Source organism: Atta cephalotes, assembly GCF_000143395.1.
Source record: "Atta cephalotes unplaced genomic scaffold scaffold00024, whole genome shotgun sequence".
In the NCBI taxonomy this organism is placed as follows: Eukaryota; Metazoa; Arthropoda; class Insecta; order Hymenoptera; family Formicidae; genus Atta; species Atta cephalotes.
Window position 1 is genome coordinate 844442 of NW_012130088.1, and position 16097 is coordinate 860538.

The following is a 16097-nucleotide window of genomic DNA, read 5'->3' on the forward strand; positions in this document are numbered from 1 at the left end:
GAGAGAGAGAGAGGGGGGCAGTATTCAGTTCCTAAATCTATTTCATATGTGTCGCGCAAAATTCGAAAAAAAAAGGTATGAAGTTGCGGTATTTCGATAGCAACCCTAAATTGAGAAACCCTGTGTGTCGAATAATTTACAGCAAAACGCACACTTCGAGGGAGCTCTCCAATATTCAACGTGATTAAATATTATAAAAGCAAAATTCCGCGAATGCCACCACTATCGCGCAATTCAGAGGTATATGAAGAAGGGCGGTTATAGAGGGTTCTGATACGAGGATGGAAAAGAGAAAGAGAGAGAATGACGCAGGTGGAAAGGAGATGCTGTTAGTCCGACAGAGGGAGATCAGCGAGATTTGCGGGGGAGGGGTTTCAGTCATATCGACCACTTTACCCGCTATACTGAGCTACGCCGGTGGAAACACCTGAGCCCACAGTCCTCGCCACTCCTCGTTGAAGCTACTGGCAATTCTATCCTTGGTAGGTACCATCGTATAGAGAAGCCGAAATATACTAATATCTCCGCCCCTCTTTTTATATATATATTATATACTATATATATATATATATATATATATATATATATATATATATATATATATATAACCATTTATTAACAAAATCACGTTTTCTGAATCTTGAAAGACATTTATTATTATGCACAAAGAATCTAAAAAAGAAAAATTTAATAAAAAATAAAAAGCTCAAAATAAAAAAACAATTGAATAAAGTTTTTTAATTAACTCTTATCTAAGAAATTATAATATTATAAGATAATATAAGATATAATATTATGTAAACATAAACAAGAATATTATAATATAAAATTGATAATCGAATATGATAACTTCAAAAAAGATAACTTAAAAGATGGTAATCTTAACGAAAAGTTACAAAAACAATTATTCAAATTCAAGATAGTTTAAATTAAAAGACCCAATCTTTAATTAATTTTCCTCAATATCGCAAAAGGGATTTGGATATTCCGTTAATACGAGTATTCAGACAGCAATCTAAATTGAATGAAAGGCATACGAAGGACGACATGCGTCAGCAGAAATATATGAACGAAAATAAAAGATGATGTCGTTATGACATCAATATTTACATCAATAACATTTTCACTGTTCATGTGAGGCTCAGCGCTTTTTTTGACAACCATTTTAGAGATAATTTCCCCAAAGATAAATACAATTAGTACGATCAAAATAGTATTTTGGATATTTTCTTCATTATCGAATTTTATGATTACAACAATGTACGAAAATAATTCGTATACATATTATGAAAACGTGACTATTGTCAGTTTGTCTATAAAGATTCTACTGCAGCAGAGCAGCCTGCATAGTAAATTATGCAAAAAAGCAATAGAATGTTAGACTATTACTTTATCCGTCCTATCAATTCATGCGATATGTTAAAGAGTGTGTGAAATACTGGATATTCCAAAATTTTAGCATGCAATGAGATCTACACAGAAATGTGTGAAGATGTATAAGTAATTATATTCTAAATTGTAAAAGTTATATGAAAGAAGAAATAATACATTCGATTATATCAATGATCATATAACAATATAGGTATATATGAACGATCAACATTTCGATTGAAATTAAAAAAAGAGAAAAAGTTTGTCATTCTTTCCGCCAGGAATATCAGATATGTCAATATGAATCTCATAGTGCTGCTTGATTCGACATTCAATAGATAACTAAAAATTTCGTTAAAAATTCCATTCCATTCGTTACGTAGAGTATAACATCTCATTCCTCATTCGCTTGATATAATTTTCATTCCCGGATTCAATATCTGATATCTCGAAAACTTCGTGCATATTTAACAGAGCTTCATGTGAGTCGAGGTGACATCCGATTAGTAACTTCTGCAGGGAAGATACCATAAAGCGCGCCGAACTGGTCCTCCGGGCGAGGATTCGTAGGATCGGATTATGAAAGGTGTACAAGCACGAAGATTCGCGTGACTTAAGGCACTAACAGTAATACTTAAGGCCTAACGCAGCGTCCCTCTTCCTTAACATTAGAAGGCACTATCCCCTATCAGAATACAACACGTAACAAATGTTAATTTATCGACCCTCGCATTAATCTTACACGCGGAGGTTTTCTCTCTAATGATATAAACTGGCTCTAGGATATACTGGCATCTTGTTCCGTTGTCTCAACTGGCTTCATGATAGGTGTCCCAACTAACTTCAGCTGCACTCATGCAGCGGCGTAAACGCGGTTTAAAGAAACAGGCTAATGCTACATCTGCCACCTACGCAGTGTATGTCGCGTTCTGCAAAGTTTCTAGAGATTATGTATACAATGTATTACGCTATCAAGCGAGCGCATTAAGATTTTCGTGTTCATTAACGTCCAATTGTTTGACACGCGGAATTAGCGATTTCGATATCTTCAATATAATTTTCAATAGCCAATCCATCTTTTCATTCGACTGAAACTGAATAATCATACATTTACATCACATTATGCAATTAATTCTATTAACGTTTTTGTCTTAATATTAAATCGAAACTACAAAAACTGTACAAGGTGACAACAAATTTAGTCAAAATTGAATGTTTATCAAATCATTACCCAGATAGCAAATGCCATTTATCACTATTTTGACACTAAAGATATCATTTTAACATCAAAATAATGATAAATAACATCAACTTGAGTTAAATATACAACATTTATATTAAAAAAAACAAATTCTAAAAGGTTAATTAAATATATAGTTAGAATACCAAAAAGATTCTACAAAACGATTTTCACAGATTGAAGTAAAGACTGCTTTATTGGCAGAAGAATTTATCCATAAATGCGGCTTATATAATATGTTTCCAAAACGCTGTAACACTAACATCAAAGGTAAGATGGCCATTTTAAATGTTCATTATTATTTTTGGCATTTGAAACATGACTAACATCCATAGTTTGATTTTATAAATATACATTACTAATTTGATAAATACAAAACTTTGGCTAAACATTGCTGTCTCCCTACACAAACTAATTTCTATCGAAATCTATTAATTTATCCAGTTAGTAACTAAAATGTAAAATATAAAATCTAAATTGCCCTTTTGACTTAGTAATCCTGAAATCGCAAATTCAAAGTGCCAAGACATCCTGATATAATCATCATTTGTAAATAGAAAATCGTAAAGAACGATATAAATATATATGAACAATGAATCGTTCTTTCGATAATCACATATCAACACAAGATGTTTGAGCATATATTTCGACGCCCAAATAGATATTTACTGAGCTCTTGAGTTTTCAGGATGCCTACGTAAAATGCGGAGTAACACTGTCACTATTTAGTGTTTGAAGTTTTGTAGTGAAACCTATGCATTTAAGATTGAAAATCTCAAGGCGCCATAGAAAAGAATAATTTACTCGATTATGCTTGTTCTTCTTCGTAAAATACTATTTACGATATCTCGTGATTGCACCTTCTACTTTGGCACCTTTACGCGTGGAATTCAAAAACGACTTGCGAATTACGATCGAAGAAGGCTCTTCCTTTCTGTGATTAAAAAGAGATTTTGGAAAGCATCATACATATAAAGCCATCGGTGATATTGCTTGTTACATAATACTGGCTTCTGGTATGCCGACGTTTATAATAATCACGCTTCATTACTACGTAATAAAACGTTATTGATTGTCCGTCTCTAAACGCGAAATTCTTTGTGCATAATCGAAAAATTGCTCTATCAATGCTTTACGTAGTGTCTACGATCACGATTGTAGTTTATTTAACTGAGCATGCTAAGTCCCAAGCTCCGTCACCGGAGTTCGATATATTCTTTAACTTACATACTAACCATTTATTTACCTTAATTAATTAATTAATTAATTATTATACTGGCTCTCTTCTTCACGATACATACAATATATGGTGCTCTAGACTAGTTGAGCTGGCCTTAATTAAATGTGTGTTTGTGTGTGTGTGTGTGTGTGTGTGTGTGCGTGCGCGCGCGCGCTTGTGTGTGTGTATAAAGAAAACAAACTGGAAAATCGAACAAGTAAAAATTGGCTAGAAACACAGAAGAGAACAGATATATTTAACGATACGTGTCTCATCGTGCCGAATCTGCAGACGATCTCGATCGCACAAGCGGATCATTCCTCCTTCATAATCGTGAAACATGCCTTTATTAAAGCCCGATAACTGATAAAATATTATCTTCTCTCGATTATTCGACACGCTCGTAACTCCGACATCGATTCAATTGTCGCAGCTATGGCTATTCTTTTCCGCAGAGATCCCATCGGAAAGGCTTGCGAGAGACAGCACCGAGAGAATCAGCCGACCAAAATTGATCGGCGCCGCGATTACTTAGCTCGCGGTTAAGCGCTAAATCTAATAAACGCGATTTGTTTGCTTCGTCGATTTATTTTCTCTTTTTCCTAGTTGCTGCCTGCCCGGCCGGCCGGTCCGACCTAAAGTTCGAAACGGGCCGACACATGGTATGGCTCATCAGGTCCCAAATGTAAGAAATATCGTCGTTTCTCGTCTAGGATTGCTCAGGATCACTAGCCGATTACCGAGGATCGTTCTCCAGCTTTCCTCTATTTCCTTCCTCACATCGATGCTCTAGGCGATCCTCATCATCAGTGCCTCTTCATGTGGAGCGACAAGTGGTCACTCCGCGAAAACGATCGCTGACAGAGATGGCACTTGAACGGCTTTTGGCCCGTGTGTTTGCGATAGTGCCGCGTCAGCTCGTCCGATCGTGCGAATTTCCACGTGCAGCCTTCCCACGTGCACTGATATGGCTTCTCGCCTGAAACAGATAAATAATACTATGAGAATATCTTGACGATAACAGACTAATGTCGATATTAACGGACATGTGTCGATATTATATAATATCCTTATTATTTAAAGAAAAAAATTGCGTTTCTCGAAGCTAAATTGGTTAAAAAAATTTGTCAATCACATCAGAATATTAACATAGACATTTGTTATTCGTGTATACTTATATAACCAAAATCCATATCTTTAAGCATTTTACGACAACATAAATTTCATGTTTTCATATTTACATCTTCTGTTTTAGAAATACATATACCATAAATTTTATATTCATTCGTATGAATTTTGCACGTGCTGTTAACAACATAAATAATATTGCAAGACTTATATCCTAATTTGCATTTATATCGCGTGAAGAAAGTTAGATATTAAAGATAGAACTTAAATATACGTTTCTATTGTATAAAAACAGATTTGTATTAAACTATAAAATGTATTAAATAATCGAAATGTTATGTATCGATATAATCAATAATGCGACATTATAATATAGTACTTATTCGTCTTGAAATATTCTATATTTTTATTTAATACATCTGCTTTAAATCAAGATGAGATCATTTATAATCCACTTCAATTCAAGGAAAATGGCAATTTTAATTTGATAATGATTCCTTTTATCAATAAAATAATACGCTTATATCGTATTTATCATATTGATAATCATACATCCTGATCAACGAACAGTATAAAATCTCTCATCGTATTCGGCTTGCTTCAGTGAAAAATTTATACTCGAATCAAATTTTTCATACAACGAAAGTATTAGGCAACAGAGTAAAATGTCACATAAATACACCATCTTAGCATTGATGATCGTGATGATCACATTGGTCGTTTCAATTCAAGGAGAATTAGGTAAATCTTTATTTCTTTTTTTATAAATTTTTCTAATAACTCTTTAATGACATCTAACACAGCATGTGAAAATAATGTCAAAATGTCTGTCTTTCACAGATACACCATTGCCCAAATGTGAAGTCGGTTTTTCCTATTATAACGGATGCAATAGCTGTCTTTGTGATTTAGCTGAATCTAAGTGGTTTTGCACTACTAGATGGTGTGGTGGCGTCCGTCTCATTAAGCCTCCGTGTTTATGTGAATAAACTAAACTATCCAGAGATTCCAGGACTTATGTAAAGAATACTTTTCTTCAATGTAGAGAGACGTAATTGTTACACTGATATGGCTATGCTAAAATCTAACGTTTTAACCCTCCATCGATAAGCCTCAATGTAAATAATAAAAAAAGATACATATAAATTTGTTTTTCATTCACCATAAAAATGTTACACGCACGCACGCACGCACGCACGCACGCATGCACACACACACACGTATATGTGTGTGTGCTTATTTTGATTTTTATACGTATTATATTGTTCAGAAATTAGTCATTTCTCTGAGATATCATATATTTTTATCTATTATCTAATTTTGAATCGAAGTAAAGTTGTTGCATTGAAAATAATAATCTTGATTCCATCAGCATAATAACTTCGACGTTTTTTATCAATAAAACAGCTTGTTATAAAATATAATATCAGATATTATGATATCATTAATTATGATAATGATCACAATGTGCAAGTCATACTACGCAATACATATTTATAAAGCTATTATTCGTTCGCCAGTCAAGAAATATTAATTCTTGCATTGCATACAAAGTGCGAAAATAATTATTAAAATATCATATAAATTTATTTCTCTTCTCTTTTGACGTTGATAAAAAAAATTTTCTAACTCTATAAACAATTTGTTTACTTGAAACTAACTATTAATAAAGAAACAAATTATTTAGAGTAAATAAATTTTTTCTTAGTGATTCTATCTTCTATCTAGTCTCTAAATATGAATTCTATTTAGTTTGAAAATAAAAATTAAATATTCGAAAACATTACAAATGACATATGATATACTGATTCATTTTATTTTAACCGCGTGCATATATGACAAATTCGGATACTTTCGAGATTCTACGAAATCCATATTAGTTCCATATGCGTTTAAACAGTTAGATGCTAATGAAGCATTTACATATACATGCGATAATCTGATGCGTCATCACTTATGTATACATTGTTTCTAAACTCTGTTTGAACGAGCGTTTGACTTTTCAAGTGTGTCTTATAACCACTCGGCGCAAACCAGTCTACACAGTCTCGTGAGAAAAAAAGATAATACGAGCCATAAAAAGAAAACACAGTCCAGATATCAAAAGTGATACTTGATGCTATAAATGCTTCGAAGCATTTTTTGATTGATTAATTAGTAAAATTCTTTCTTCCGATTGGTCAATCAAACGCTTCGAAACATTTGTAGTCCCAAGTAAACCGTACCTACAGTCACGCACGAAATATGTAAACGAGGGATTCTTATATAAAGATCTCGTCGTATCAAGTTCTGTCAAAAAGAAGTCGACGCTCGAAATATTTGAATTATATGAAGTGCTAAAACTATGACATCCAAATATTTATGATATTTATAATCATTAGCATCAGTTTGATTTCAGCTACGCAAGGTGAATAATTAATGTTTCTTATGTTTACAAATATGATAAATATTATTAATCAATTATTTAAATTATGCTCAAGCGAGATATATATAATAGTTAACAAAACAGGGAATATATATAATAATTTTGTTTTCATCATTTTCATCATTTAGTTTATATAGCGCCGGAACGAAAATGTATACCAGGAAAACGATACTTTGATGGGTGCAACACTTGCTTCTGCACCTCCAAAAGCACTATTGTCTGCACCAAAAGACTTTGCGGGAAGTTTATAGACTTCTATAATATGATCTCCAAAATGGTACATGTGAAACTGCTTCCTCCACAATAATTTTTGTAACCTTATAAGCTTTGTATTTTGAATTTGTTTAACATGCACTTTAAAGATCTAAACTGCATATTATAACATGTAATTTAAAGAAATTGAAAATTATTAAATGATGTTTTGATTAAATTAAGAGACATTCATTACATTAATAAATAATATAAAAACGATATAAAAATATAAAAGCTAATTAGTATTCTAAAAAATGTACTTTAAAAAATTCATAAAATAAACTTGCAACAAAATATAAGTATATTATATTATATTTGTGTAATTTTTATTTTTACATAATATAATCGTTCAGCTATGGATAAAATGCAATGTATACTCTAAGGATATTAATTTTAATTACAAAATATAAAAGCAATCAAATTATTTGGGGATACCAAGTGTTCCTGCAGTGACGTTTAAGGATTAAAAATTGATTTACTCCTGTTTTTAATCCTAATCGATATTTGCTCTGAAACCTTAACTAATATTTGGGGTTCAGTAATACTTTAAATTAATATAACTTTGTTTAAACTTGTTTTGTCATTTTAAAAGTCAAAATCTGAGGAATAAGATTATGTAACTTAAAAATGTAATATTGTAAAAGTGATTAATAAATAATTGTTTATAACGTAGTCGAAAAAAATGATCACTGGATCCACGAATACTGATCAGAGCTACTTATGTTAAAGTTATTTCGATTCGCTGTGCTATGCTATACTGTGAAAAATGATTAAACATCGTGTGACCCACAGAAGAAATAAGAAGAAACAAAATCGAAGACGGAGTGAGGAATTGCTCCAGATGTATTACGGATACAGCTCGATCGTAAGACGATGACGTAATCGCCATCAAGTTCATCCGCTTCGTGCAACACGAGACGAAGACAGACTGGCGAATCGAATGTTACGATCAGGCGGCTGGTTCGCGATCTCATTAAATCTGCAGCCGGTTGAACTCGAATAATAGTCCAGTAGATTCAGCGACGACGTGCTCGTCTTTCTTCAGGTCTGATCTCGTAGAAAACGTCGCGATTTGATCGATATATCTGCGCGTCTGTCCGCGAATCTCCGCGCGGTGAGGCCGAGAGCGAATAGTCTTAGCTAGCTGCAGGGTCGTAAGTCACAGGGTCAAGACAAGGAGTGTTATTATCGCGAGGATCGGTCGGGCGAAGAGGGAAGCGGGATCGATGCTTAACCCTTAATTTGGTATTTGCCCTTGTAAATGGCTGGTGTTAAGGTTCGGTCGGAACAATTATCGCGTCATGGGGCGTGAGCTAAGTCGCGATTTCCCCAACTGCGAAACGAGGCAGAATTAACGTACATTTATTATTATGTATTAGGGACGATTAATCTTTATAAATCGGACGTTTTAATTATTGCAGTATATGAAAGGGGAAATGATCGCCCGTGAGATCTCGTTTTAATGAGAAATTGCGCTTTCGGTATCTTCACGATGACTTCGTAGATGTAGCAGCCCGATATATAATAAAAAGTCGTTTTTTGTCTACAGAAGTGCGTTCTATCTTTCAACGCGATTTATTCCATTGTACTAAAATAATAGAGAAACACGCACATCGCGTATCTCGCGGAAAATGTATTGTCGTCGTTTACAGCTGGCGTTCGCATTATCTGTAACAACCGTAGTACCACGGTTAGACGCAGAAAGAAAACCAGTCATCGTAGAATATTAACGTCACCTTCTGACATCGCGAGTCTAATTACCGAATGGTAATTAACGAGGCAAGCCTAAAAGTCAGGGTAATTAGAGACGCGCAACCCAAGGGAATGGCAAGTTGTTTTCCCTGATCTCTCGATTTGCGTCGATTGGAAAGGATCGAGTTTTAGCGAGACGCGTGGATGGTGGTCTCTCTCTTTCTATCTTTTCACGATAGATCTAAATCGACCGTCTTAAATGTCTCGACGCCCATCGGGCGAATATTATTCCGCAACGTGCCGAGGATACGCGAAACGACTAATGACGTTGTGAAGGAAGGTGTTACGTAATCTTGAGTAATTAGTCCATTTACGAGCCGTGTGCACGTAATATCGGCCGATGGGCAACGGACGAGGGTCGCATTAGGTCTCCCATTATTAATGCATTTCGATTGCATTTTTCCGCACGGCTCCGCGCGTTTATTGCGCTGTAGATTATAACGCGGTATCTACCCTCGCGAACGACTTCTCTTTCTTCTTGATACATTACTTAATCACGAGATTAGCCGATCGTAGCGCTACTCTCACAGCGAATATGTATCGCGAAGAGAGAATAAGTAAAAAAAAAAACGAAAGAAAGATAATTTAAGGAATAAGAAACATACGATGGAAAGTACGTAATAAACGATTGTTAGTATTGATAGATAATGAAAAGTATTTAAAAATTTAGTTACTCTCTAAAACTTTTAGATTAAATCTCACTATAAAGAATAAAATCTCATTCTTAAAACTTGAGTCACTCATTTTCAGGATTGGATCAATTTTCATTCTTTAGAATTGAATTTCATTCCAAAGAATTTAGAGAATAAATAAAAATCTGAAAATAATTTTGTTGAATCATCAAAATAATTACAGAATGCTTAAGCGTTGATAGTGCTGCAAAAAAATTTCAATATTCTAGTAATCAGTTTGAGCGTCTTACATAATTATTTCTCATACCTGAAAATTACACATACTTGCGCGCAAAGTGCTTTATTCCCATTTTACTTTATACGTATCAAATCCTTTTTTGCAACTTTTATTCTTATTTGTGTATCTAAGTCTTAGTGTATCTAACGAAATGATAGATCCATTAATTTCATAGCAATATATTTTTTTATAATGTAAATGTATTACGATTCATTTGTCACGCGTGCTAGAAAATAAGCAAAGACGTTATTTAATTGTCGCATAATAGCATACCGCGTCTTTTGTGGTACTTCAGTGATACAGAAACGAGGTCATTCATCTTGAGACAAATCTATCGCAGTCACGCAAAGTGTAACTTTTAAATCAGTATTGTAGATCTTTGTAGTTCGGAATTATCAGCAGCCATGTGCAGCAGTGCCAAATTAGACTTGTTTTTTTATTCAAAAATTACAGTTTACATAGTTTAATAATATAAACTATAATTAATTAATCATTATAATTTAAAGCCGATATTCTTTGAAGATTTCTATAATTGATAAATACTCATCAGTTTTATTTAACTTTTCCCTTAAGTATTCGTAATTCTCCCATTCTCCCCTACATTAAAAGCATTAAAAACATGTAATAGTATTTATCTTACACTCTTCTCATGCAGTCACTTGTTATAGTGCGATACTAAGCGTACATTGGAATGGATGCGAAAAATGAGAGGTCACTACTCTAATATACTGCAACAAGTTATCGTTAACATTTACTCCGTGTTCGTAATAATTCCCTCTCTTCTTTACACTGTATCATATTACAACGAGTGATGTACAAGATGTTATCCAGCACATTAATCTACACAATAATGTGGACATATGCCAGTGTTTTATATGAAACGCGTTAATTTTCTTCATAAAGAAAATTAACATTTATGTCATATTGCATAATATTTATCATACCATGTTACAACATCGTTGAACACATAAATTAGGAGCAGCTTATACATACATACAAACAACGTTTTTCAGATCCGCCGTTAACTATCGGTTAACGAAGCTGTACGCTTCGAGACATTTGCAGCACGAGGCATATAATTATCACATCACAACATGTGAGAAAGTTGCTAGGACGCATGGTTGAGCGACACGATGCGTGCTGGTAATGAGGAACGAACTAACAGCTCTCTTGACTAGAACGTTAAAAAAAAAGAGTATAACGTGTCGTTCGCGAATGCAATGTTCACGTGATGTCAGATCGAGGCTGTAATGAGATGCTGAGGATCTCCTACGCACCTTGAAATTATACACGCCTCGAATAATTCATTTCGCTTTTGGCACACAATTGAATTTGCTTCTCTCATTGGAAGTAACGCAAATTCTTTTCTTTAATATCATAGATATTGTTTCAAAGTAATGAAATATTAAAAATACAAAAAAAAAGAAGTTACAATTGCATTATATAGGTATGTGGCAAAATTGCAAGGGTTTAAAAAAGTTCATTTTTTAATACGAAATATAAATATTTCGGATTTCTAATATTTTTTTCATAATAATAGATAGTACAAAGTTTTTACTGATATAGCTCGTTTACTTTAAACATAAATAATATTAACAAATTAAATTTTTGATAGATGCGGCGTATATATCGGAGTTACCTACAAGTTCATATATTTACTAGATTTTTAAAATTTTTTATTAGATTTATTTTAAATAAAATCTTATTTTCTCTTTTTTTTCTCTCTGAAATCGGAATTTATGGTTGTAAAATTGTGGATTTATTTCGTGCATACCCAATTTTTCAGATAGGGCAATTCCGGTATACGCCGCGTCTATCAAAAACTTAATTTATTAAGTATTATTTACTATGTTTAAAGTAAACGAACTATATCAGTACAAATTGCAATACATTGCTCTGTCTACTATTATGAAAAAAATATTAAAACATCCGAAATATTTATATTTCATATCAAAAAATGAACTTTTTTAAATCCTTGCATTTTTGCCATATATTCCATAAGGGTGGATATATGGCTACTTATAGGGGAGGGAGGTTCATGGTTTCATGGAGGTCATGAAAAATTTACAAATAATGTATATAAATAAGACGTAAAATGACACAATAACTTATAAAATGCATTTATAAAGTTTTATTAAGGAATAAAAATGAGAAATATGTATATGGAGTAATAAATAATAATTACAATCTTCCCATGTATTACAAGTGTTATGACATATTATGACACGAGGTACATATTTCATGTAATGCATTTATTGCATTTAGTGCAATCACTGAATTCAATTTGCGCACTTTGTGCTTTGGGCATAAATCCCGCCCGCTAAAAATTCTGTATATCCCAAACAGGGGATATACAAGATAACAAACTAAACAAAAAATACAAAAACAAGGTACTTGTATTTTGTTATACAACATGCTTTATTATTCTTCTAAATACATTCATATCACGAAATAACCACTAAGTCTTTTGCACGTCCTACAGTAATCATTTTACCAGGTATGTAAATATGAAACGGGAATTTTTAAATAGAAAATACACGTTTATCGCATGAAAATGATAAAAAAATATTTTATTCGAAGTATTGCCCATCGGTAGCTATATATTTTTTCCACTTGTTTGACAATTTGTGGATGCCACGCCAAAAAAATTGTTGTTCTTTTGAGTCAAATCAGTCATCTAGTCGTATATCTTCGTAAGAAGTGAAGCGCTAAGCAAGTGCGTGTCCCGTCGATGCAAATAAGTGGTAATCGGATGGAGCCAAGTCTGGTGAGTAAGCCGCATGCGAAAGTATTTCCCAACCAAATGCCTCAATCGTTTCCTTGACCAGTTTTGCTGTGTGTGATGGTGCATTATCATGAAGCAAAATCACTTTGTGTTGCCTTTTTCGATATTCCGATCGTTTTTCACACAAAGCTTGATTCAAATTGATTATTGTCGGTAGCGTTCAGTATTATTATTTTCGCTAGGTTTTAGCAGCTCATAATAGATCACACCTTTCTGATCCCACCAAACACAGAGCATTGTCTTCCGTCCATAGCGATTTGGCCTTGCAATCGATGTCGATGGTTCTCGCCTGGAGTTACCTACCTGATCTTTTATGCTTAGAATTCTCAAAATATATCCACTTTTCATCGCCAGTCACAATTCGATAGAGAAATGACTTTCTTTTGTACTTGGCGAGCAGCATTGCATTCGCAAGTGGTTTTCCTGCTGTCTTTCATTCAGTTTATGTGGAACCCATTTTTCCATCTTCTGGATCTTTCCCATGGATTTCAAACGTATGGAGACGGCTTCTCGTGTCACATTCAATTGATCCGCGAGTTGTTGTTGAGTTTGAGCGTCATCCTCATCCAACAATGTTTGCAATTTGCTATCTTCAAACTTTTTCGGTGGTTTTCGCATTCTTCGTTTCTCACATCAAAATCGCCACTTTTGAATTTTTTAAATCACTCAAAGCACTGTGATTTACCAAGAGCATGCTCACCTTAAGTTTCGACAAGCATTCGATGCGATTCTGCAGCAGTTTTCTTTAAATGGTAACAGAAAATCAATGCTGTCTGCAAATCGTAGTTTCCAGGCACAAAATTCGACATGTTCAACGCTATTACAAACTATACTGTTGTATGATATACTTGTATTGTTGTGAATTGAAAATCTTTATCAGATGTCAGAAACAAGGAAATGGCGTCAATGGCGCCGTCTGACGGCAACTACATTGACTATGGCCATCTATTGGTAAATTCCGGTTTCATATTTACACATTTGGTATATAGACTATAATTTACTACTTAATACAATAACACAATAACAAATCGATTCAACTTACAATAATTTTATTAATATTAACAATAAGAAACTGAAATCATAACACAATACTAATATAACATAAAGGCATGTAACAGAGTAATTATTACAAAAAATTACGGTAAAATTACCCCTCACTCTTTTTATTTTTTCTGACTTCTGCGGTGTAAATTCCAGCGCGGCGTATTTGCCGGAGTTACTTTATACTAAACCATAATATAAAATTAACCACTTTAATTGATACGACAATTAATGTAATTTGTGAAATCATTCTTTCTAAGCTCGATCGCAAATAAAGCATGAAGCAAAGTACCGAGCATGAAAGTGATGCTGGCTGAATATACCGACGTTAAGATTATGGGAAATTATTTGCAGGAAAGAGAGCAACGAGAGATTTGCAACGAGAACAATGCGGAGGAGCATGCTCGTCAGGAAATCGTTAACCCACCAGAGATAATCGCAGCCTTCGGCATTAGTGCATACGTGCATTGTTAATAACAGGGTACTCGAAGCACTACCACTCCGTAAAGAAATCCACAGAGAGGATTGCCTGCGATCATCGGCGTATCCTTCGATACACGGAACCGATCAGCTGACGTTGTCCGGCTTACGCCAAGGCTAATTCGCCTTAATTAATACACGAGATCTCACCAAACCTCCTCCTGTCTATCAAGGGTCACGCTAGTCGACTGACACCGAGCCTATATTCCGATAGTTACGCACAGTGATTCTCAGCGGCGATCCTTTATTCTTTTAGATCAATTAAATATTTTTGTTCTAATACTGTTGTAATATTGTTCTAATAATGTTATAAAAAAATTAAAAAATAATAAAATTTGAGCAATTTGAGCCAACCTTGGTTATTCGTGTGGTTTTATACCATTTATTCAATGTGAATATTAAAATGTATAAGTTTCAACCTACGGTCAAGGTCCTCTTCAGTATAAAGAAATTTACTTAAACATTTTTACATTTGTCTACCAAACAGTTATGTCGTGTCTAATAACTCTTAATTTTGTTTCATTAAATGGAACAGTCTAATGGTACAACAAACTTTATTTTATAGAGACAGTTCAATCTTGACAGTCACATGTTAAACCTAGTAATTTGATGACCAAGATTAACTCGAATATCATTATCACAGTTTTTTCATATTTTATATGTTATTAGTTTATACTCGTATACGCTATCATTATATAATTTTGTATTGTAATTAATAGTTTAAGTAAATCACGGAAAAAATGATGTTGTAATGATTAATAGCATTAGCAAAAGTAATAATGCCGGTCATCTAACGTTCTCCAATATCATTTATAGCAATTAATAATATGTAATTATCACTGGAAAATACAAACTTACAGTCAACGGCAATTGTGTCGCTATGTGCATGTAAAAGTGTACAGTGATTTTAAAATTGGAAAGCACTCAATAATAATATGCTTTAAATGCATTTAAAAAATGTCGAATGAATGTTCCTAGAAGTATGAATTTAATACCTATACGATGTGTATAATTCTCACCATGTTGGTTTTTTTTAAATTAAGAGCAACATAATGTGAATTTAAAATCCTTAATGTTTATATCAACACTATCATGGTGTAAATTTAACATTATGAGTGAATTTAAAACTCATGGTGTTAAATCCACATCATATTGAAGTTGATTTAATACCAAGAGAATAATATAGATACCGCATGATGTTCACAACTACTATTTTTTAGAGTGTATAATACAACTGTGACAAGCAGTCAATATGTAATGATGAATAAAGTATTACATAATAATTGTAAGGAGCTTAATAAAATTTACTTGTATTATAATTTATTATTTACGTTATTGAGATTTAAACAATAGTAAACAGAATATGCTATTAGTAACTTCTTGCAGAATTTGTTGTTCAACGTTTCTCACGCTTGCACGGTAACAGTTTATATATATATATATATATATATATATATATATAATAATAATATATNNTCTATATTATTACTATAAT

General features: G+C 33.2%; 3 protein-coding genes across 3 annotated transcripts in view; 1 reads left to right on the forward strand and 2 right to left on the reverse strand.

Annotated features, from left to right (window-relative positions):
* LOC105620138 (protein suppressor of forked) overlaps nucleotides 1-493 on the reverse strand; it is a 67080-nt gene extending 66587 nt beyond the window's left edge. The window contains 1 exon segment of the mRNA XM_012201645.1: nucleotides 428-493. Within this exon segment, the coding sequence (XP_012057035.1) occupies nucleotides 428-493 (66 nt within the window).
* A 4143-nt stretch (nucleotides 494-4636) lies between these two features.
* The window catches only part of LOC105620139 (zinc finger protein squeeze-like), a 36103-nt gene continuing 24642 nt past the window's right edge, over nucleotides 4637-16097 (reverse strand). The window contains exon 4 of the mRNA XM_012201646.1: nucleotides 4637-4809. Coding sequence (XP_012057036.1) covers nucleotides 4637-4809 — 173 coding nt within the window. The remainder of the gene's footprint in view (nucleotides 4810-16097) is intronic.
* LOC105620045 lies at nucleotides 5624-5947 on the forward strand. The gene is made up of 2 exons (XM_012201555.1): nucleotides 5624-5699; nucleotides 5799-5947. The coding sequence occupies exons 1-2, from the start codon at nucleotides 5624-5626 to the stop codon at nucleotides 5945-5947; spliced, it is 225 nt and encodes a 74-aa protein (XP_012056945.1).